The 23381-nt window shown below is 40.1% G+C and overlaps 1 protein-coding gene across 1 annotated transcript in view; it reads left to right on the top strand.

Moving 5' to 3' along the window:
* Positions 1-23381, top strand: part of AUTS2 (activator of transcription and developmental regulator AUTS2) — a 1122376-nt gene that overhangs the window by 262046 nt on the left and 836949 nt on the right. The window contains exon 2 of the mRNA XM_079944557.1: positions 16660-16872. Within this exon, the coding sequence (XP_079800683.1) occupies positions 16660-16872 (213 nt within the window). The remainder of the gene's footprint in view (positions 1-16659; positions 16873-23381) is intronic.

The raw sequence follows: 23381 nt of genomic DNA, 5'->3' as shown, positions 1-23381 counted from the left end.
GAGTGTGTGTCTTAGAGCTGGCTGTTCATCCCTGTGTGGCCACTGATGTAATGCCATTGTGCTCCTGTACTCAACCAAGATCTCTGAATTTTCTAGCCTTGTGTTTTCCTGAAGCTATTATTTTTTTAATGTGTATTAAAATATTTACTCTCTGATATCATCTTGCACTGCTCTGTCTGAAAAGAGGAGGAGAAGGTGGGGATTCCTGTTGCTGTGGCTCTTCTTTGCTCTTACACCTGAGGGCTATTTGGGAGGTCCTCTCTGGGGGAGCCTTCACTCAACACTGGGCTCTGGGAAGTGGAGTGGGGCTTGCCAGCTGTACTTTGATGCTGCTGCTTTATCTGTTATTTGGTACTGTTGGGTTCCAGGATAAGTCTCTGGATCTCACAGTTACAGATGTTTGAAACTTTGAACATCTGCCCCTAGAAAATGCCCGCAGGTTTTGTTGTCCCTTATAGCATCCCCCTTACCTCCTTCCCAGGTTAGCTGACCCTTCAACAACATGGGTTTGAATGTGCTGGTCTGCTTACACATGGATTTCTTTCAGTAGTAAATACTGCAGTGCTACATGCCCTGATTGGTTGAATCTGCAGATGCGGAGCTGTGGATAAGGAGGGCCGAGTGTAAATTATAAGCTGATTTTTTACAGTGATAAGTGTAGGGCACCCCCAATTCCTGCTTTATTCAAGGGCAAACTGTATATTCATATCCTACCTGTTCGTAGAGTAGGAACTGTGATGATGGCTAACAGGGACTCTGCATCGCTTAAGTCCAGATACTCTTCTAAGCATTTCGTATGTATTAACTTATTTAACTCCCACCACAATCCTGTGAGGTAAATACTATTGTTATCTCTACGTTACAGGTGAGGAGAACATTAAGTTACAAGTAGTAAGTATCAATAACTTGTCTGGTGAGCCCAGTTCGGGCTATGGAGTGAAAAGCTGAACTGATACACATGCCTTGCCACGTAACCAATCACAGCCTTTAGTCTCTTCATCTGAAAATTGGTTATCAATGGTACCTGCTCACAGGATCTTGGAGGGTGTGCAATTCTGCACATAGTAAACTTGTAAAAAGCATCAGCCACCACCACAACCACCCACCATCACCACCACCCTCATCTGCATCATCATAATCACCTGTCCAATCATATCATACTTCAAACCCCTAAGGCAGTCTCAAAGGATAATTTGCTTTGGATGTCAAAGAATTGTTGAGCTTTACTCCCTCCTTCCTTGAAAATACAATGGCAGGAAAGTTGGAAATGCTAAGTCTTCTTCCAAGCTGGAAGTCAGGTAGGACATTTTCAGATAGAAAGGTAACTTTTTTTTTTTCCTGTTCTCTTCTCTCCTCCCCCATCTACCCCTGCTCACCTCTAGCGGGTAGGGATGAGGGTAGATGGACTGGAGGAGAGGGTGGTGAGAATGCTGGTAAAAGAAAAAAGTAACCACCAAAAACACGTGTGCAGAACCACTCCAACATTTAATTAAGGCCTGTAGCCCTTTGTCAGCCAGAAACTCTTCTCATGGTGAGAGAGGCAGAGAACCTTGCCACTGTCTCTAGAATTATTTGTATAATTCAGCAGCTCTTTCCCTCAGATGCTTACCACACGGGGTTGGGGTATAAAGACGTACGAGTAGAATTGCTGAGGTTCAGACACTTGTGTTCACTGTTCAGCTGAGAGCCACTTAGGTTGTTCTTGTACAAATGCATTAGATTATGGTTAAGCAGCTTATGGACATAAAAACACATTAGAACTTTACAGCACTCTATAAATTATAGTTTTTGCAGCATTCACAGCCACAATGCTAGGTAATTACATTCATTAATCTACTACTAAGAGCACATAAAGTTGCCTCCCAAACGGTACTGTATGTGTCAGTGCTCAGCTGGGAAGAGAGCTTTTTTCCCCCTCCTTCTTTGTTCCATCTCCCCCTGTTCCATTAAGTCTTACGCAGGAAGGTTTTGGATTGTACATTGAGGGATTCCCTAATAGAGTCCAAGAAACCCATTTCTTTCCAGGTTAGGCTCCAGCAGGAAGCCTTGTAGGTAATCTTTTTATGTTGAACTACATCTAGTAGCTATTCTCAATGCATATATTTTCTTTTTGGAAATGGACAAGTGTCTCATTTGGAAAACCAGCAGGGGTAAAGCAGTTGAAAAGAGATTTATGGTGGAATCAGTAGCAAATGCTTTTTCATGACTTCTTTTTGCCTGTCTCTAGGAATGGTTTACATGGTGGTCTTTTAAAATTTTGGATGTATCGTGAGTACAAAGGGTTGCTCTCTTCCCATGCCAAACTTTCCTGAAGTTTCCATCTTTCCATTCCATGTGTTGATGGGAAATGCATTTCTTTTCTTTCTTTTTCCGGCAACTTTTGCACTTCTCATAAATTATGGAAGGCAGATTTGGGAGAAAAAAACAGATGAAAATTTATGTGGTGTTATTATTCCAAAGAGCAAATTGTATTTTTTTTTTGCATTATTTTACAGGTTAAATAGACAAAGTGATGTGCTTATTTAAAAAAAAAAAAAAAAAGGAATAGAGAAGTATGGAAAGGTTGAGTCCCAAACCACAGTGTAAATCCTGGGCAGTGCTCAGACTACATCCCAGGCTTCTGTATTCGGTTCCATGCATGTGTTATGATGGCATGAGCTCTAGAGCCACACAGCTCTGCATTGAATCCTGGCGTTGCCTTCAAGCTTTGTGACCTTGGTCAAGTTAATTCATAGTAATAGAATAGCTAACTTTAGTATATTCCAGAAACTGTATTAGTTTATTAATTTGAGTAGCTGCTTTGTAAGTTAGGTGCCATAATTAGCCCCCATTGTATAGAAATGAGGAAAACTGAAGCTTCACAGGGTGTTGTGATAATTAAAAGAGGTATTATAAATATAATATACAGTACCTCACTCTGTACACTGAACGATACTCAGTACACGCAGTCTTGAGGATATATGGAAAACAGGTCCCACCATCTATCCTCCATTGCCAAATATAACCTTTTATAATGACTAACAGTTTCCCTTTGTAATGACTAAAAATTTGATTGCATTAGCTAGGAAGAGGAATTCCTCAGTTAGCATTTATTATCTACTTTATGCTAGGAAATATCCCAGGCACTTCCCACAGATTTTATTAAGCCTCATAACTCTATCCCTGTATTCAAGGAGTAGAAATGGAGGCCTAAACAGGCTGGAGATTTGCTAAAGGTCACAGAGCCACAAAGCGGCAACACCAGTGCTCAAACCCAGATCTAACTGCCACCAGAGAGGGCACCTGCTTGTGTCATCCTAGATAGAGCAAAAACACAAAGGAGGAAATGGGAAATGAATAAAGAGGATGGGCGGCAGTGAAGTGCAGTAGTTTTCTTAGAAGGAATTTTCTGTTGTGGGAAGTAATCTAAGAAAATGGTATGATAGGCTCTCTATCAGTAAAAGAGTTTGATGTAAGCAGCTTTGGCTTCATGTCCTTCAAAGCAGCCCCCATTTTTAGGGTGGGGTGCAGAGTCCCTTTCTTCAGCAGGCAGGATGGCATTCTTGTTCCCTGAGGAACTGAGAAATATTTAGGACTCCCCATAGCACTAAATGGTATTGTAACACTGGATAACTGCTGAGAAGAAAAATGGTTGCTCTGGTGTAAATCAGTGTGCGGACGAGGGAGTGACAGAATTGCAGGGTGGTATCAGCCTCAGCATCTTGTTTCCAACCCAGCTCTTCCCACTCTTACAAAACAGCTGCCATATTGGATTACAGTTGAAATCACCGGAGCCTGCTGCTCATCAGGGCAGGGCTGATGCTATTTGTGGCATGGAGTGTCCTAGCAATATGATAGCAACTGGACAAGCGAAAAAAGGAAGCCTCCCTCTGGCACGCTGCCATCCAAGGTATAGTTTAAACCACAGGCTCAATTTTTGCCCCATAACTGATTTCCCTACCAACCTATCTGCTTATGCCCATACCCTCCCAACCTCACACAGCAGGCCTGGCCTTTATCATTTCAGGTCCTGCAGAGCTGTTCTCTCTCACTGTGGTACTGATGTCAGTTTTAACAGCCATCTTGTATATCGACACCTCCACTGATTGCTGTTTCCAGTTTGTACAGCCAGTGGTTACCTTTCACAGGCTATGAAGGGGATTTCACCTTTATGAATGTAATTTGCTGAGCTTATGGTGGCATCAGTAAATCCTCCTAGGTTGTGGAAGGGTTGATTTTCCTACATCTAGATGACATTTTCCAGCCCCCTTTCCTCATGGGATCAAGGGCCAATGTTACATCTGTGTGAGAGAAGTGAACGAAATTGTTTAAAGAGAAGGAAGTTGTTTAACGTATGTCTTGCAGACACAGTTTCTAAGATATATGCCTGTGAGGATGTACAGGTTTCCCCCACTGTCTGAAAGTAGGGCATTCCTATGAAACCTTTCGTAAGCCAAAATGGCGTAAAGCCAAGAAGCAATTACCTTAGGACACAATCTTGCTAAAGGATACACAAAATAAATTGAGATAAAGCACAGATGCTTACAGACACAGTTCAAAGCGATGGCAACTTGATGCTAAGATGCTGAGTGTAGTTCCCAGGAAGGAGCTTGGTGGTGCCACTCCTGCTGCTTGGGGTGGATGCTGCCCTCTATAACACCTCTTTGCAGAACAAACACTGAATGCTATTTTTGCTTTAAACCTCTTTCCATAAAAGTGAAAGTCCTCTTCGGATTTCTTTTGGTTAGGGAAGACAGATGCTGATACAGGTTTTTTGTAAAAGTCAAGTGGTATATAGTGGACTTTGGAAAAGTGGGGGATGCCTGTATGTGTGTGCCTTAGGCATGGGCAGAATGGGTTATGTGTCAATACTTAGTAACTCAGAACTCTACTGAGTTAACTGTGGACAGCACTTACAGAAAAGTTAAAGTGCTGCTTCTTAAAAATGGGAGAACATTTTCAGAAGGGACTTGCAATGCTTTCAGCAAATCTCTTTGGCTTATGTTTTTATGTAGAAGTCATTTTCTCAAGTCAGACATCCCAATTGCCTATTAGGTAAACACAGAAAGCGTAGATTATGAGTTAAAGTATCGACAGCATTTCAAGTGCTATCAGAGAACATTTAATTCAGTTTAATTTTGTGATAAATCTTGTGTTTAATCCTCTGGTTACTCTGTAATCATGTCTCTATTGATCTTTTCTGAATGACTGCCTGCAGTTTAATAAACTTTGCCATTAACCCAGAGCTTCTAAAGGGAGAGATTGATTCCATTATCAAATCTGATAGACCCAATAAGTACCTAAACATCACTAAGTCTATCTATAGGAAGCTTTGGTATAGAGACAAGCCTGTGGCTTGTTCAGCAAACTGAGTAAAAATGTGGACAACTTTGCATGACATAATTGCCTCAGAATCAGTATCCAAGTCTCTTATGCAAACTGACACTGCCTTTCATTTCTCCAGTCAATGTAGTAACCAGTGGAAAGGACAGTCTCCTTTCTTCCCTCAACTATAATTACAGTATGTAATTTTTTTCTTATTGCAGAAATAGCTTTAGAAGTTTATTTGGTCTGTGTCTCGGGTCAGTGGGTACACCTTAAATGTACACCTTAAAAACACTTTTCTGTGTTCTGGGAAAGCCTGCAGGATAGTTCATTTTATTTTCACCCATATGATGCTAAAGGGAAGAAAATGCTTCTGGCTAAAACCTGAAATAGAAGATGAGGGGTCGGTGATAGGAAAGAGAGTGGAAAGGGAGTGTGCATTCATAGGCTGGAACTGTGTGAACAAGCTCCCAGACTGGGAAGACTTTCCATGAAACTTGTGTACATGTCTCATTCAGTGACAGAGCATTTGCAATATACGCTAAACAAGAATTTGGTTTTTTGCACCTGTGGGTATTTATAGCTGCTGTCATTATCCATTAATACTTATTGAGCCACAAAGGCAGAACATGTGGAATTCAGGGACTGGAGCATTTGTATAGCTTCTTATTTTTTTAAGGTCAGAAAGGTGTCATTCTCTGCCACTTTTCACCCCTGAAATAAAATGGTGAAAATTGTCAGTTTTAGAGAAAAGCCAAAGCTTTTATTTCTGTCTGGATTTTTATTGCTGATTTGAATCCTTCAGAAAGAGTTCAAACATTTGACGTCAGTGGCATAGCCTTTCCCTAATTATGCTTTGGAGGGGAAATGGAGGTGAGTTGAGGATTTTATAATGAGACAGTACTAAACTATAATTTAAAATTTTCTTCAAACAAAAGGTCATAATCCTGACACTTACAAATAAGGCTGTAATGACTTGGTGTTAGGGAACGAGAGTAGGATTAGAACCAAGGGACTCCAAGTTTGTTGACAATAGTTGACTGTCTGACTTTGGGATGTCATTTGTTTACCAAACGTCGGTTTCCTAATTTAGAAAGTGAAAATGATGGTGCCTGCTATATAAGGGTATTAGGAAATCAAGTGAAATGATGATTTTACCTTGTAAACTCTCAACTCCCAGTTGCTATACTAATATTAGTGGTTATAAAAAGTCATAAATTAGTCCTTACTTTATATTCAGAAATTGTCTGACCTTTTATTCAATGTCTAGTTCTCAAATCAAAGTCAAGTTGGGACAAAAGAACTCGAAGGGTGCTTTCCTGTAAGAGAAATCTCACAGAGATATTTAAAGGTCTGGGAAATATGATCTGGAAGAAAAACTTCTACTGAATCAGTGAACTCTAAGCTACATTGGTTGAATGTTTTATATGTGCTAAATAGCCTCCCAGGATAATAATAACATCAGGGAATTTAATGGAACCTAAGAGATTATCTCATGGAGGACCCTGAATTTATAGATACTGAAATAGGTTGGTCTATGGCCTTGGCAAGCCAATTAAAATTAGTTTGAGAAAGGCTGTAACAGTTGTTCGTGGAGTACAAGGAGGTGTGTATACACATGGGCATGTTGGTTCTCTGCATCACTGCTCTGTAAATGAAGGAATGCTTCCTCATTTCCAATGGGAAGTTGACTACAGTTTCTGGGAAGTTGGGAGAAAGTTAGAATTGTTACTCAAGTAATAATTATTTCATAGTTCTCTTAGAATTATTACTCAAGTAATAATTATTTCATAGTTCTCTAAACTCCTATCTGAACCACTTGAAAAACTTGAGCCATAAAGGGATTGTCTGTCATCCACATACCCTTCCCAATATGCTGTGTAAACTATTTATATTCAGGGCCCACATAATGTGAATTTTGCCAGAAGTTGCTTTTCCTGTTACTAAATATTCCCAAACATTAAATTACCTTTTGTGAAATTGCTTCCTGTCTGCTGAGTGGAATGTGCCTCTTGTGCGTGCGTGCGTGCGTGCGAGTGTGTGAGTGTGTGTGTGAGTATGTGAGAGAGAGAGGGATTGAGAGATTTTGTTCTACTAAATGAGCCTCTCCTAGAAGTGGTTACTTTTACCCATCCGCGGCCTCTGTAGCCCTAAGTAAGTCAAATATCAAGGTGCTCTCTGCCGCCTGTTAATGGAGGTTTGACTTCTTAATAGCCAGAGCTAGAAGGACATATTAGTGGTCTTCCCTTTTGTCCCACTTCGTAAGATTCGGAGTCACATCAGGATTTTTTTTTCTTATTCTCTTCTGGGGAAGATTAAAGGATCAGAACTGGTATAGCATTATGGCAGGAAAGAATGGAGGACTCTTCCATGGCTCAGAATCCCAGTCTTTATTTTGCTTTCTATTTCTCCTCTGGTTCATTATTTCACTCTGTTGGAAAACTGAAATGAAAGGATGCACTGCATCTTTCCTTAAGTAATTAAAGATTCATTGGTCGCTTAAAATGAAGATGTGGTAGTATGTGGGTATCTGGGGAAGAGAAGAAATTGGGAACATTTTAAGGGAAGAAAACAAAAGTCTGTACCTTATTACTAATCTGGATATGGAGAGGTCTCCACTGGCTAATCAGGGTCCTTGTCTCAAATATCTGGATGATAGTATCAACCACTCTTGATTTTTCTGTGAATAGAGAGGTATTGAGACTCAGTAAATGGTAACTTAGCCATGAAATCAAGCCACAAAGATGATGGCAAGACCTGACATTTTCCCCAATAAGCCTCCTTTATTGTTTTGTTTTCTCTTGGGTTGAATAAGGTAACTTACATTATCTCTTGAGGATCTGTTCACTCCCTCTTAATACATAGGGGAATAGTAATGGCTTTACCAAGTGTGTGGTGGGGGATAATGAGTTTGAAAGTTCTTGGTTAGAAATGTGAAGGAGGAGGAGGGAGGGACTAGTAGATTCATAGGGTGGGGGCACAGCCTCTAGAGTAAGAGGAGCATTCATGGTGTCCTCCTTTCTCTGATTCACTTGTTCAGAAACAGCTCGCTGTGTGCCTCATTCTGTGTTCTCTGCTAGGAATTCAGGGATGATGAAGTTATAGCCTCTCTCCCTGTGGAGCTAAACCTGAGTATTACAGGGAAGGCCCAATTACTAACTGTTTTGCTGCAATGTAATAAGTACATTAATTAACCCTTTCCCCATCTTTTGCATAGAATGCCTAGTCAAAACTGAGTAATGGCTAATTAAAAGGGGTATCATTAGCACTACACGTCCTCTCAAGTGTGTGTGTGACCTCAGTGAATTAGATTTGAGTGGATGAGAAAGCAGTAGAAATTTGCATCTGCTCGCCTCTCTCGAGGCAGCAAACCAGACTCCTGCCCTCCGAAAAGCCTGAGAATTGTGTGGTGGTCACTTTCTCTTCTGGCTTCCATTATGCTCTCCTCTGTTGTGTGGGTTCCCTTCCCCTTTTTTGGACTCACCCTTTGTGTACGTTATTGCCCTTAAGCCCTCGCTGATGAGATTTTCTGCCTCAGTCATGCTGTGCTCAGCTCTCAGAATGCTGCTGTTATGGAGGAGTTAATTTTTTTTTTAAGGTTTCCTTTTCATCATGCTGTATTTCTCAGATTATCTGGAGGGACTGTAATCCAATTTTAGGAATCCTTCAGGGCTAAGAGCCTAAACTGTTTTAAGCAATAGCATCTGGTTGCCAGGGACTCAACCACTTTGAGCATGTTAAGGTCTAACAGCAGCCAACTCTCAATTATCTATGGGAATGGGAGACTGCTGGGACTTTTTCAATTCACAGAGTGCACAAAAATCTCCCTTAAGCTGATAGTTGTGATCTCATCCCATAATTTAGGAAAGCTTCTCAGCGGCCAGGGTTTGAGGTTTTTCTTTTTGCTCCTCACTTCTGCCTCTGACAGTGGCACCACACCTTTGACAGGTGTTTTCATATGCTGAATTTGTCTGTGCTTGTGCTCTCTCTTCTTTTTAAACCTTTTTTTCCTCTCTCCATTTGGATTCCCTTATGTCATATGCATCATTATGTATTACATATAGTATTTTAATAAGCTGCCTCTTTGTTTTTACATTTAGGAAAGGTAAAAAGTTATCTATGTTTTCTTTCTTTGCTCTTTGATTAATGTGTTCACAAGAGAGGATGTGGCCAAACAGTAACCAAGGTACTTGAAGGAAAGATAGGAAAAACTCTACAAAAGGTTAGCCTCTGAACACCTGAGAGAGGTGAAGGAAAAAAAGGCACAGTGTGAACTCCAGCTTATCGCTGACAGTGATGTGAAGACCGGGCACTGCTCCCCGGTCTGACTGAGACATTCACGTCCACAGCTGAGTTGTCTCCAGTGGAACGTTCATGGCCACATTATAGGCTAAAGCCAGTCCTTTCAGAATGTGGCCGTCCTGTTGTTTCAGGAATCTGAAGGATGAGTTCCTTTTGATGGACACCCAATGTCATCTAGTAATTGGTAATAAAAATATGTCAGTTGTGCATGATGGCCAGGGTTGCCATTTAAAAAACAGCTCTATTGAGGTATAATTGACATACCAGTAAATTGCATGCATTAAAAGTGTAAAATTTTAAGTTTTGACACGTGTGTACACCCATGAAACCATTGCCACAATCAAGACACTGAAAATGCTCATCACCCCAGAAGTTTCCTCATGTCCTCATATAATCTCCTTTTCCTGTACCTCTAAGGGAACTATTGATTATTTTACATTTCTGTCACTATTGATTATTTTACATTTCTTAGAATTTATTGTAAGTGGAATCATACAGAATGTATTCTTTTTTGTTTGATTTCTTCTACTCAGCATAATTGTTTTGAGATTTATTCATGCTGTAGCATGCATAAATAGGTTATTCCTTTTTATTGCTGAGTAATAATATTCCATTGAATGGTTATATCACAGTTCATTCATCTGTTGATGTACATTTTTTTTTTCCAGTTTTAGGCTATAACAAAGCTGATATGAGCCTTCATGGGCAAATCTTTATGTGGGCATGTGTTTTTATTTCCTTGGGGAAATACCTGAGAGTAGAATGGTTGGAGCATATGGTAGGTATACTTTGAACTTTTAAAGAAACAGCCAACCAATTTTTAAAGTGGCTGTACCATTTTACATTTCTACCAGGAGTATATGAAAGTTCCTCAACATCCTTGTCCATACTTGAGATGGTCATGCTTTTTCATTTTAGCCGTTCTAATATGTATGTAGCGGTTACAATTTGCACTTCCCTAATGATGACTGTTGCTAAGAATCTTTTCATGTGTTTATTTGTCACCCATATATCTTCTTTCATTACGTATTGGCTTAAATTTTTTGTCCTTTTAAAAAATTGGGTTGTTTTCTTTTAATGTAGTTTTGAGAATTTAAAAGAATATATTCTAGATACAAAACTTTTATCAGATATACACTTTGGAAATATTTTTTCTGTTCTGTGGCTTGTATCTTCATTTTCTTAACAGTGTCTTTTGAAGAGCAGTAGTTCTCATTTTTGATAAGGTATAATTTATCAAGTTGTTCTTTTCTGGATTGTGCTTGTGGTATCTTATCTGAAAAATCTTCGCCTAACCCAGGGTTACAAAAGTTTTCTTCTAGACATTTTTTAGTTTTAGGTTTTACACCTAGGTTAATGATACATTTTGAGTTAATGTTCCTAATTAGATTGAGATATGGATCAAATTATACATATCTGTTTTGCATATGGTTATCTACTTGTTCCATCAACATTTGTTAAAAAGATTATAATTTCTCCACAGAATTGTTTTTGCACTTTTGCTGAAAACCAGTTGTCCCTATATCAATAGGTCTATTTCTGGACTCTCTATTCTGTTGATCTGTTTCTCTATTTTTATGACAATACAGGGCTGCAATTTTAATCCAACGTGAAGTATAGCAATAGGAAGCACCTTACTTGCTTCTTGCCTAACCCATTTTAGAGTAATAGCTCACCGATTTGCACGAGTTCTGGGATCCTTTCTTAGATAATCTAACAGGTGGCAAAATGCCTGGCATATAGTAGGTATTTCGATTTTTGTTTTTAAAAGATGAAAACATGAGGGATTATTTTTTTGAATGCCATATTGATTATTTTATTTGTAAATTCCTATAAGTCTCCTGTACTTACTAAAAAGTTTAGGTCCTGAAAGTCTGTTCATAAGTCCGTTTCTTCAAACGGACTTAGGTTTAGATTTAGGTCCTAAATGTAAAAGTTTAGGTCCAAATGACTTAGGTTTAGGTTTAGGTTTAGGTTTAGGTCCTAAATGTAAAAGTTTAGGTCCAAATGACTTAGGTTTAGGTCCTAAATGTAAAAGTTTAGGTCCAAAGTGGGGGACCACTGTGAACATATCCATATAGAGTTAAGTTTTAAAAGCGCTGTTATGTTTTGTTTCTCTAATTTTCACTTCTTATTATCACTGTAAACCCTTTTACTTCTTTTGCACTTAAGAGAAGTATTGGAATCAGTGTTTGTAAAGCCATTCAAAAACAGATACAAATGCAATATAATAAACCAAGAAAGGACTTGACAGACTAAAATGACAGCACACAGCTGATAATGTCTTGTGATGGTAACAGAGAAAGCACTTTTTCTTCTTCTCCGGGCTTCTTATTTTCTTTGCAAATCCCTAAGATCAAAGAACTAATAGAAGAGGTTCTGCTTAGATTGCACCCCTCTTTCACACATGTACGTACACTTGGGCACATGCAGGCACACATATTTGTAAGTGATGGGCTGCCCTCACACTAGTTTGGCTGGAAAAATCAGATGGAGGCTCTCTTTCTAAAACCTATTTCATGCAAGGCAAGCGAATCGTGCCCTCATTTGCTGTTGTCTCTGACTTCACCTCTAATCAGCAAATGGAGCTGTGCAGCCTACACAGGGTTCATCTGCAATTCGCTGCTCTCCCTTAGTTGGTGCAACACCGAACCATTTCATTTTGAACTTTAAGAGTGGCAGAGGAAGCCTTTAGTGGAAGATTGTAATTTGGGAGAAAGGAAAGTCAAGAGCAAGATCGCCTATTTTGAAGAAAGGCTGGGTGTTGGAGGAGATTGCCTTGGTGAGTCGGTCTCTGAGCCTCCCTCTCAGCATATGCACTGCTGTGGCCATGCCCTCCATCACCAGTGACCTAAAAAATCACATAATTTTAACTATTCAAGAAACCTGTTCCCCGCCTGTTGTACATAGCCTGTGCACTTACCCCCTCTATTGCCAGAAAATATGTCTAAATCATTTTACCTCCCAGCTAGCCTTCTGTTGTTGGCTGGTTGGCTTTCTTCTTCTGTGATTGTCAAATGAATGCCTTAAAGCATTTTTTCCAGATCTCTTCCTTATCCTCCTGCCCCCGTCCCTTGCTAGTGTGCTAAATGCTTCCCTTGCTGAGTGTGGGGCATAGTCATCTTATTTTCAAAAACCACTGTAGATAGTTCTGATAGACATTAATTTTCTTTGGGAACCATGGTAATGACGCAACAGGCCTTTGAAAATTGCCATTCATCGATCCTAAAAAGTTATTGTATAAACCAGTCTTTCTTCTTATATTGAAGCAGTACTTTATAGGCTGCCCAAGTTTCTTTAAGGAACTTCTTAAATTAGTTGCTGATAATTTGTTGGTGGATGGATATATGCACATATACACATGCATATAATCATGTGTGCAACTCCTCTTTAGAATGTTATAAGGTGAGTAGTTTATAAGCTATTTGTCTTTGAGTCTCATTGCTTACAATGGACAGTTTTTGTCATTTCACCCCCAAGACAGCCATTGAGAAATGAAGTGATTATTTTACTTGATACACAGTAAACAGTCTGTATAGGTTTATAGAGGAAACAAACAAATAGCAGCCTGGTTTTTTCAGGAACTGTTCCAAAGGGTCTATGCAGTAATTTTATAAATAAAACTGTATCTTTGAAAGTATAAAGATACTCTCTAAAGATAATCTTTGAAAACCCCTTATGTAATAAAAACTTTTAAAAGACTACATTCTTTACCTCTTAAGCTACCACCTCTATACACATATTGATCCTCTCTTTCTTCCTCTCTTCCCCTCTTCCCCTCAGACAGTCTCCAGAGTTGAAAATCTCAATATTAATTGCAGCTGAGATGATTGTATTGCTGCTGCTAAGACTTCAGCAGGTCTCTAACAAGCTAATGTCACGGCATGGGGTCCATTTGCTCTGTGTAGCTATTCTGTGGTGCAGTGAGAATGCCTTGATTAATATGCTACATGAAAATAAAATGGATTTAGAAAAAATTATACCATACTCTCATAAATATTAATTCACATTTGTATGGAATTGCACATAATTTTCAATATACTTTGGAGCACCTTCAGTATGAAAAAAAGATTTGGTCTCTGAAGAGAATGGCATAATTTTTTTCTAAAAGCACAGCTGATACATTATTAAATATCATTTATTTATTAACCCTATACTCTACATCCATATGATGTAGGGCAGTAGGTGGACAGTGTGACAAAGAAAGGTGTTTTTTTCAGCCTGTGGGGAGTTTATGTATTACCCTTAGAAGTGGTACAATTTAATCATATTATACAGAAGCAGTCCACAGTGGGACTCACCTGGCTGCTTCTGCTAGGGTTGCCATTATACCTGAGTGTTTTTTCATGATAGCTGACTAAATTGGTTACATTTGAGGCCAAATTCTGAGCAGATGTCTGACATAGCTGACTGTGGTAGTGGACATTGGACAAAGCAATAAACATAGCAGATATTTGTTGAACGTTTGTCATCGGTTAGGCATAGTGTGCAAGGTTCTGAGACTGGAATTAATGGCCACGTGTACTTGCTTCGATCTCACCTTGTCCTCTAAACACTTCCTCACCACATCTTCATTGCCTTGGGAGACCTGCCTCTTCAGTGGCAGAGAGTAAATCATCTGCAGTGGAAGCAGCTAGAAGTTAGACCAGAAGCTACTCATTTGCCTTGTAGGATTATTATTTTTGATGTGTTCTTGCCCCAGAGATAAGGCCCTTCTCCTTTTCTGGGGCTTCTTGCTATTTGCTGTGATCCTTCCTGTGTGCCAGCAGTGCCTGCTTATTTGGGTTTCTTGGTTTCTTGCTTCTATCAGCATTTCTAGCTTGCTTCACTCACTCTGTGTTAGAGACAGCTTGAGATATTATTAAGTCACTATTGTGGTTTATAGGGTTGGATATTTTAGTTGTATTATTTATTTAGCAAGCATAATTTGACCATCTATTACTTGCCTGGCTCTGTAAGTGAAGCACTGGGATTACTGATACTTAGTATCGACCTTATTCTTTCAAAGAATCATGCTACCAGCTGCCTCAGGGCTTTTGCACAAGCTGTTCTCTCTGCCCAGACTTTCAGATCTAGGTCAAATGGCAGTCATCTCCTCAGCAACAACCCCCTCCTCTGGACTAGACCATTTTCCCCAGTTTTAGCGCCCTGTTAGCTTTCCTTTAGAGCAGTTAGTTCAGTTTGCAATTATATATTTGTGTGATTTGATTAGTATCTGTCCCCTAAATCCTAAGTTCCATGATGTGGGGATTTTTCTCCCACACAATTGTTTTCCAGCGCCTGCAGGGAAGTGCTAAGTTTGTACTTGGAATATACTGGGTGCACAAAAAACATTTGTTGAATGAGTGGAGACCTGAGAACAGTGCTTTGCATTACAGAATAGTCTCCCTGAACTGGCAGCCACTGGAAAGGGTTCTTGAGCTAGAAAAGGAAGAGGAGTAGAAGGGTGGGCTTTTGAGGCCAAGGCAAAGCAGATGTAAAGGTCCAAGATCCCCAAATAATGGCCGTGGCTGAATTGGGAAAGACATCAAGGAGCACCGTGTGTGTCAAGTCGGAAGTGCTGAGGTAGACTAGATAGATAACTGCTCCAAGAATACTGACTATGAAGGAGAGGAAAGAGAGAGTGGTATTTTGAGAATGAGAAATGGATGAAGGGGAATGTTTGTTTTTACTTTATTTTTTTTTTATTTAAAAAATACATTATTTTATTTTGGGCTGTGTCGGGTCTTAGTTGCGGCAAGCGGGATCTTTCATTGCAGCACGCATGCCCAGTAGTTGCGGTGTGTGGGCTCCAGAGCGCATGGGCTCTGTAGTTGCAGCACGTGGGTTCTCTAGTTGTGGCATGCGAGCTCAGTAGTTGCAGTGCGTGGGCTTAGTTGCCCCACGGCATGTGGGAACTTAGTTCCCCGACCAGGGGTCAAACCCGTGTCCCCTGTGTTGGAAGGCAGATTCTTAACCACTGGACCGCTAGGGGAGTCCGTGGTTTTACTTTATTTTTATATGTGTGTTTAGGACCACAGAAGCTGAGAAATTGTGTGCAGATGAGGCTCCAGGAAGGAACATTTTCAGTGTAAAGAGGAACATATCTATTCATTAACAAATGATTGAGTGCCAAATCATTTTAATGTTATTGCTTAATGTGTACATTTCTCAGGGTTCTAAGGACTTTCACACATATTGTATCAGGTCATATCTGAGTCCATTTTGCATATGGGCTCAGAGTTGCAGTGACTTACTCCAAGTTTCATAATGAATAATGTCAGCGTCAGAGCTCAAACCCGTCTTTTGGTATCTCAGGATGTCCTGACCTGCCTCAAGGCACAGAACTCACCTATGTCATGTGGCCTGAAATGCTTGCCTGTAGTTCCTACAGGTGCTGCTCCCTATTCCAGAACATCCATGATCCTTCTCCCACCCTCCCCCATCCCCCAGCCACACACAGGAATAAATGAAAAGTTGCTGTTGATCTTGGTGATAATATGGTTGTTACATTTTGCAAAGAAGATGAGAATTAAGGATGCTCAGAGGAACTTGTGGTAAAAATATAATGCATTAAGGAAACATTTTAATCATGTGAATTGACAGTTTCTTTCTTGCTGGCTCACATCCACCTGGCCCTGGTATGTTCAGTCTTGTGCTGATTTTTTTGAATTGCGCATGCACTTAGTACTCCTTTTCTGAAACGTAATTGATGTACCATCTTGGGAAGTGAGTGTATTAAGCCTCCTCAGGGAATAGCATGCGCTGGACCTAGTGCAGAGCCAGATGGAAAGCTACTATCCCAGGCAGCAGTGAAAGCACTTTTAATGGACTGATACTTTGTGCTTTGTTGAGCTTTTTTTTCCGCAACAAGAATAGAAAGTATATATTTGTGGCATTAAGGAGTCAGAAAAATTGAGAGCCATGTTTCTTAGTTTTAGGTAGTCTCATACCGCACTTTCTTGCCTTTATTTACTCCCTCCCTTCTAGAAACCCCATTTAGCCTCTGTTTTGGGTGTGACGCTAACTACCTATGTAACCACCACTTTCCTTTCCTTCTCTTTTTTTCTACAGAAAGATGTAGCACTTAAGCCTCAGGAACGCGTGGAGAAACGCCAGACCCCTCTGACCAAGAAGAAACGGGAAGCACTTACCAACGGCTTGTCCTTTCACTCCAAGAAGAGCAGACTCAGCCACCCACACCACTACAGCTCAGACCGGGAAAATGACCGCAATCTCTGCCAGCACCTCGGGAAGAGAAAGAAAATGCCGAAGGGACTCAGACAGGTGAGGAAGCTTAGGGTTTGTTCATTCCTGTGGCTGCTCTTCCTCAGGTGCCTGCTTCTCTGTGATTCTTCCTAACAGGTGGAGAAGATATTATCCTTGCTGGGTGCCGGAGGGCTGCCCTGCACAGCTGTGTGTTTGCTTCTAAAAGAATATACCAAACCAAGCTCATTGTTTTTATCACAGTTTGAAACTTTGGCACAGTACCCTTTCAGTCACCTGTGCTCCGTGTAACAAAGCCTGTTGCTGGCGCTACTGGCGTTGAGGGCAGACTAACGGAAGTCTTGGTGATGGTCCAGGTAGACTGGCTTGCAGGGACAGATCCTCTGAGGTAAAACAAAGGAAACAGGCAGATTTGTTCAAATACACTGTGTATCTCAAGGTTCTCAGGTGCTAAAAATGGTTATTTGCATGCAGGCAGTACCCTGCATAAGATTTATGTTTTCCAGGGAAGCCCAAATACTGTGGCATGTGGGAGAGCACTGGAAGAAATGAGTTTGCCTTTTGGTTCTTCAGGTGTCCTCCACAGCCTATAATTCAGGACTGTCTTTGTGATCTGCTGATTGTATGAAAGTCTGGTAGTGGGGCTTACTGGGCTGTTTAATAATTAGGTTTCAGTGATCCACAAGAAAATACAGCTCTTGGCATTTGGGGAGCCTTTCTGCCTGTGGAAATCCCCATATGAGATAGATTAATAATGAGAAATGAAGCTGTTTATAGCAATTTTTCAGCACAAATCCGGAGGCTTTAGCACCTGCTGAGTTACCTGTGTCCTGGGTGTGTTTTGTTTGTTTTTGGAGGGACCTCTGGGTGGGATTGACTATCACTTGAAGGAAGCAGAGGAAGGGAGTGTGGTTCACAGAGCAGGTGCTGCTCATTAGAAGCTGAACAGGTAATTCCTAGTTTGCAGATGTTTCTCTGCAGAGGGAAGAGATCTAGGATCAGACAAAACAGTGGTTCTAAAACCTCACAGATCATTAGAATCATATCATGAGCCTTATTAAACACACACTCTAGCTCTACCCTAGAACCTGATGAACCAGAATCGCTAGGGGTTTAGGCACAGAAGTTTGTCATCTCAAATTTCCTATTTGATAATGGTCAAGCCAGTTTGGAAATTTTTCTTATAAAGAATCAAGAATATATTTTTGGTGATGAATTTCAGTTAAAAGATTTGAAAGATCAAAGTCCTTAATAAGATTTAGTGTGCAGTTTGGTGTCAGAATGGAACTTGATGGGTAAACTTCTGAGAAAATACCTACAGTGATGGATTTCAGCATGGACTCAGGAGGATCTCAGGGAAGCATCCCCAACTCTGACGCACATGGCGGTTTTTCTTTGTCCTGAAATGAAATGCCAGGTTAGAGTTATAATGGTTATTATTAACATTTATCTGATGCACAGCACGGTACAGTCGTTCAGTGAGGGAGTTTGTGTAGTATAATCTACAATATTCACAACAACCCTGGTTAGTAGATGGTATTATGGTTACTTTACAGATGGGAAAACTGGGGCTTAAAGTGACTTGTCTGAGGCCACTTAACAGTGAGGTACAGAGCTAGGGTTTAGACCCAGATTTCTCTGCCTTTCTCTGTTTTCCCTGTATATTCTGCTTCCCTTGTTTGAGATAAGGACTCCAAGTCGTGGGATGCAGGGAGTCTACAAGTATTTTTAGAAACTACATGAGTTGGTTTGGTCAGAGGGAGTGATTGTGGTCATATAAATGGCCTATGAAAGCTCAAGAAGAAAACAGGATAAACTATCAAGTACAGAGAACAGAGAAAGAGCTTGGAAAGTTGAAGGCAACCACATTTAGATGAAGGTTTAAAAAAAAAAAAACTTTTTGTTTTTTTTTTTTGACAGAGAGTGGGGTGAGGGAGGAAGGACTGTGTTCTATAAAAGATAGTTTTCCTGTGGTATGTGTGACTTCCAACTCATGCCTCTCCATGTGAGATATGTAGCAAATGGAGAGAGGTTGCAGTGTAACCACTGCCTCTCCAACAGGGTGGGAGGAGGGCTTCTTATCCTTTCAGACAAGAAATCAATTTAATTCTGAGCTTACACACAGCTGTGGTTCCTCATCCTTGACTCTCTTACTCCCATACTTGATCTGACTTTTCTGTTCTCTGTCTTCGAAATCCTTCTTTCTACTCTGTCCTCTAGTGAAAGAGTTTATGATCTTACAAGGCAAGGACTTGTATGTCTCAAATTCGAGTAGCTTTTTGGTCTTAATTATCCATCTTCTGGTACTAATGATATTTGAAATCAGAGCTATCCTTATTTCAGGGAAAATATTTGAAAAGCAATTAGTTTGACTTACTTTTTATGAATCATGGAGAAGGAAAGAATGAATCGTATCTTTGGCCTATGTAAGAGTTTTAAAAATAAGTGGTGTTTTCTTATCTTCAGTGTTGATGCCAGAGTATACTATCCAAGTGTTATTTTTTTAGTGGGAAGGGAAACAGAAGTTGATAATTGAGGTAAAGCTGTAATACTTTCATTTATAGTATTCCTAGCATCATATGTGCTATTATGAAACCCTGAACAAATCACTGTCTGTTGCTGCCCATCTGTAAAATGAGAGATTTGGATTAGAAGGTTTCTCAGTTCCATGATTCTTTAAGTTTTTGAATAACACAGATATATAGTGTTGCTGAGGTCTGTAAAGGAAGACCATAGTAGGTCTGAAAGTATTCAGTTTTGGAGTCTGTAACTGGTTGGCTCTGTGAAGACATTAAAGGAGAGTGAAAAAAAAAAAGCTCCAGCTGAGCTTGCACCCATCCCGATGGAGCAGTATGTTTTGCCCGTGCTCTTCTCCATTTCCATACTGTTAAAAGAAAGTGTTCTAAGTAGTAACCACCCCAGTGGTACTTACTTGTTGGATTATGTTTTTAAGTATAAATACACACTGACTTAGAAGATGCTGAGCTGGCAACTGTCTTGTAAAATGGTTGCACTGTTTTATATGGCAAATTTGAATTTTCTTCTTAATTTCCAAAGGGGTTTTAAAAAATGAAGAAAGCAGTAAGTGTTATACAAAAGAGTACATGTCTTTCTGACCCCCTATGCTTATGTTTGTCCTACACAGAACTATTTGCCCACGATGTGAGTACTCAAACATTATATTAAAAAGTTTTGGCTCTCACTAATAAGGATATAGTAGGTTGTTTTTTGTTTTTTTTTGTTTGTTTGTTTTTTCCTACTTTGACTTGGGAGCGGGAAAATCAAAACAGAGGTTGATAGGTCCTCTGCATAAGGATCTTTACTCTAACTGGGAAACCACTGAAGAGCATATTGAAGTCATGTGCTGCCAAACCTTCCAACCGACCGAGCCTTAACTTCTGCAGAAGGGTTTTGGGAAAACTTAACTCCTCTGAGGACTTTGAGTTTAGTTTTCTTTCAGTATGTCTAACTTCTAGACCACAGGGGATGCTTTAAAAATTTAGTACTTTGTAGTTGAAAACACTGAGTGGAGGGGTTTTAAAAATAGAAAAGAGATGAGGAAAAGTTGATAAGGGTTCAGAGAACTCTCAGATTGGGCTCTGAGTGGATATTCCTAAATCTTCATTTAGTCCATTAGTCTGTCCCGTCTTTCTCTAGTATGAACTGAACCAGAGGAAATAGGCTTAAGTGAGCTAGGAGGAATTTTTAGGTTATATGAACTCTTCTAACTAACAGACACAAGGATGGATCATCAAAATAAATTCCAGAGTCTCCTTTCTAACTGAATTTTAAGTGCCAAAAAGCCATTCATGTAAGGACAGAATTTCCCAGAGAGAGGCAATCTATTGAGATAGCTTCTAGCCATAGGAGAACACTATTTGGGAGGAAAATAAAGGAATTCGGGAATATTTCAGGAGCCTGGCAGTTAGACTCTAACCTTGTTGGTGAGAATGGCTTATGTGGGAATGCCTTACGTGGTTTAAAAATCTTTATACAAATTGATCTGGGTAGGTGTTGCTTGTAAGGAATGGAAATTTGCTCTTCTCTCTGAAAGTCTAGTATGGTGGAGTCAAACTTGTTGGAGGATTAATAGCTGACATTGTAGATATCAAAGATGTATACTGATTTCTAGGAAGAGGAGGGATTGATCCCAGTGCCAAGTCTTTAGAATTAGAGCTCTTGTTTAAAGCTTTGCGTGGTGGCTGTGTCTGCTTTGTGTATTGGCATTGCATGTTCGCCTTATTTGGAGTAAGTGGTTGTGTTGGTCAAGGGCCCAGGTTACTAAGCCACCAGCTGAGCTTGCACCCATCCTGATGAAGGAGTATATCTTGCCCGTGCTCTTCTCCTTTGAGAGCATTTACTACCAGAGGCGGATCCTTTATTTCAGTGGACTCACTCAGATTGTCGGAAGGCTTCTTGGTGACATTTGTTACTAGTAGAAATTAACTTGTGAAGGAGGATTTATAATGGAAAACTTTGATTAAGCAGACCCAGTTCAAGTCACATTGCTGAAGACCTTCTAATTAGTTCTGGGTGGAAATCTAGGCTGAAATCACACAGGTATTCATCCAGTTTGACGCTAGAGCCTACAGGTTTCTGGAAATCAGAGCATTTGAAACACTAATGTAATTAGGTGTTATACTTTAGTAATGAAAAGGCATGCACTTTGCTAGGTGCTCTTTCATAAATACATTTGTTATAATGGTTAAATGACTGAAGGTATACTGAGCTGGTATCAAGAAATGTGAGCTGCAGTTAAATCGTTTTTACTTCATACTTCAGAGTTTCAAGTTTAATGTGTTAATTGGGATTTCATTTGCTTTTTAAAAATTGTGTAATCATGAGAAGGTTACAAATTGAGGTATTAAAGAAAATTCTTTATTTTTCCTGCTGATGCATTTAAGTTGCACACTACTTCTCTCCCTTTGCCCAAACTACAGAAATAAGAATAAAAACATATAAGGAAAGACTGGGAGCAGGAGTGGGGAAGGAGATTGGCTTATAATTGCTCTTGGAATCGTCATTGACTTGAAATAAGGATAAGATGCCAGTTTTTAACATCTGGTTTTTGAGAAACCTCCAACCCAGGCCGATCTCTTTTCAGAATTAGTTGTGTATTATATTGGAGGTATTTGTTTGGTATTTGGAAACGTGCAACTATTATAACAACAGATTATGTGAAGGTTTTTGGTTCCCCCCCACCCTTGGGCTTTAGAAGCAGTGAGTTTATTTTTTGAGTTACAGAATTTTTGTTTTGTGTCTTTTTTTTAAAAAAATTATTTATTTATTTATTTTTGGCTGTGTTGGGTCTTCGTTTCTGTACGTGGGCCTTCTCTAGTTGCGGCGAGCGGGGGCCATGCTTCATTGCAGTGCGCGGGCCTCTCACTGTCGCGGCCTCTCTTGTTGCGGAGCACAGGCTCCAGACGTGCAGGCTCAGTAGTTGTGGCTCACGGGCCCAGTTGCTCCACGGCATGTGGGATCCTCCCAGACCAGGGCTCGAACCCGTGTCCCCTGCATTGGCAGGCAGACTCTCAACCACTGTGCCACCAGGGAAGCCCCTGTTTTGTGTCTTTTGACCCCGTACATTGTTGTCTGGGATATATTCTATTGGCCCTGCATGTTGGTAAGAGTGAGCATAAATATCACTTGACTTCTGTGAGACAGATGTTTGAAGTGAGGTGGCCAGTAATACATTTTATCTCGAGTGATGTATATAACTCTTAATTAAAATTTAGTAAAAATTGACCAAAAAGAGGACATAGCACATTGACTACCATCTCATAAAATAAAACCCATAGAGAGAAAATAGGCTGAATTGGAAAAGGAGCTGCAATTAAAAGAATGGGCAGTAACTCAGCTCCAATGATCCTGAGACCTATAGAAATTGTTTAATAAAGCAGTGACATTCACTAATCCCAAAGTAGGAATTTGTTATACATATGTGTGTGTGGAGTTTTATTAAGGGCCATTTAAATATACTAAATATACTATGTATTCTTAGAGGAGTAAGATGGGCAGTGACAGAAATCATTCTCAACTCTACCTACTGTAAATTCCTACAATACTGGTGATTGAAGGGTGAGGCAGCATGTTTTTCTCTTTACAAGATTTAGACACTACACTTCGGATACTTGATGAAGGTAGACAGACTCCCTTTATTTATATTAAAATTGCATTCTGTGTTAATTTAATGGTAGCTTTTCCCTCTCTGAAGTTACAGTGTTGTCTGCATGTGGCCAGATCTTAGCTACAGAACGTGAAATAAGCCTCCATGTTTTCTGCATTCTAATCTCCACTTACAGCAGTCCCATCTCCACACAAGTCTGTACATGACAGGTAATGAGTGGGAGGTGGGAGTGGGTAGGTGGCTGTGTGGTTTGCAGTGGTGTCAGTTGGGGAGCTGAACAGATGGTTGTGATAGCCACGTGTTGCGAGATTCCCGTGGGAGTTGATGGTGGTGACAGGCGACTCACAATGTGCTATTTACAGTTTGGGTTTACAGTCTTTCAGTGACATCTGAATGCTCTTTAGCAACTGCTTTCATTACTGCCTTTCGAGGAGCTGCTAAT

The sequence above is a fragment of the Stenella coeruleoalba genome (genome assembly GCF_951394435.1).
Source record: "Stenella coeruleoalba genome assembly, chromosome: 15".
NCBI classification, from domain to species: domain Eukaryota; kingdom Metazoa; phylum Chordata; class Mammalia; order Artiodactyla; family Delphinidae; genus Stenella; species Stenella coeruleoalba.
This window is presented reverse-complemented; position numbering and strand designations above follow the sequence as displayed.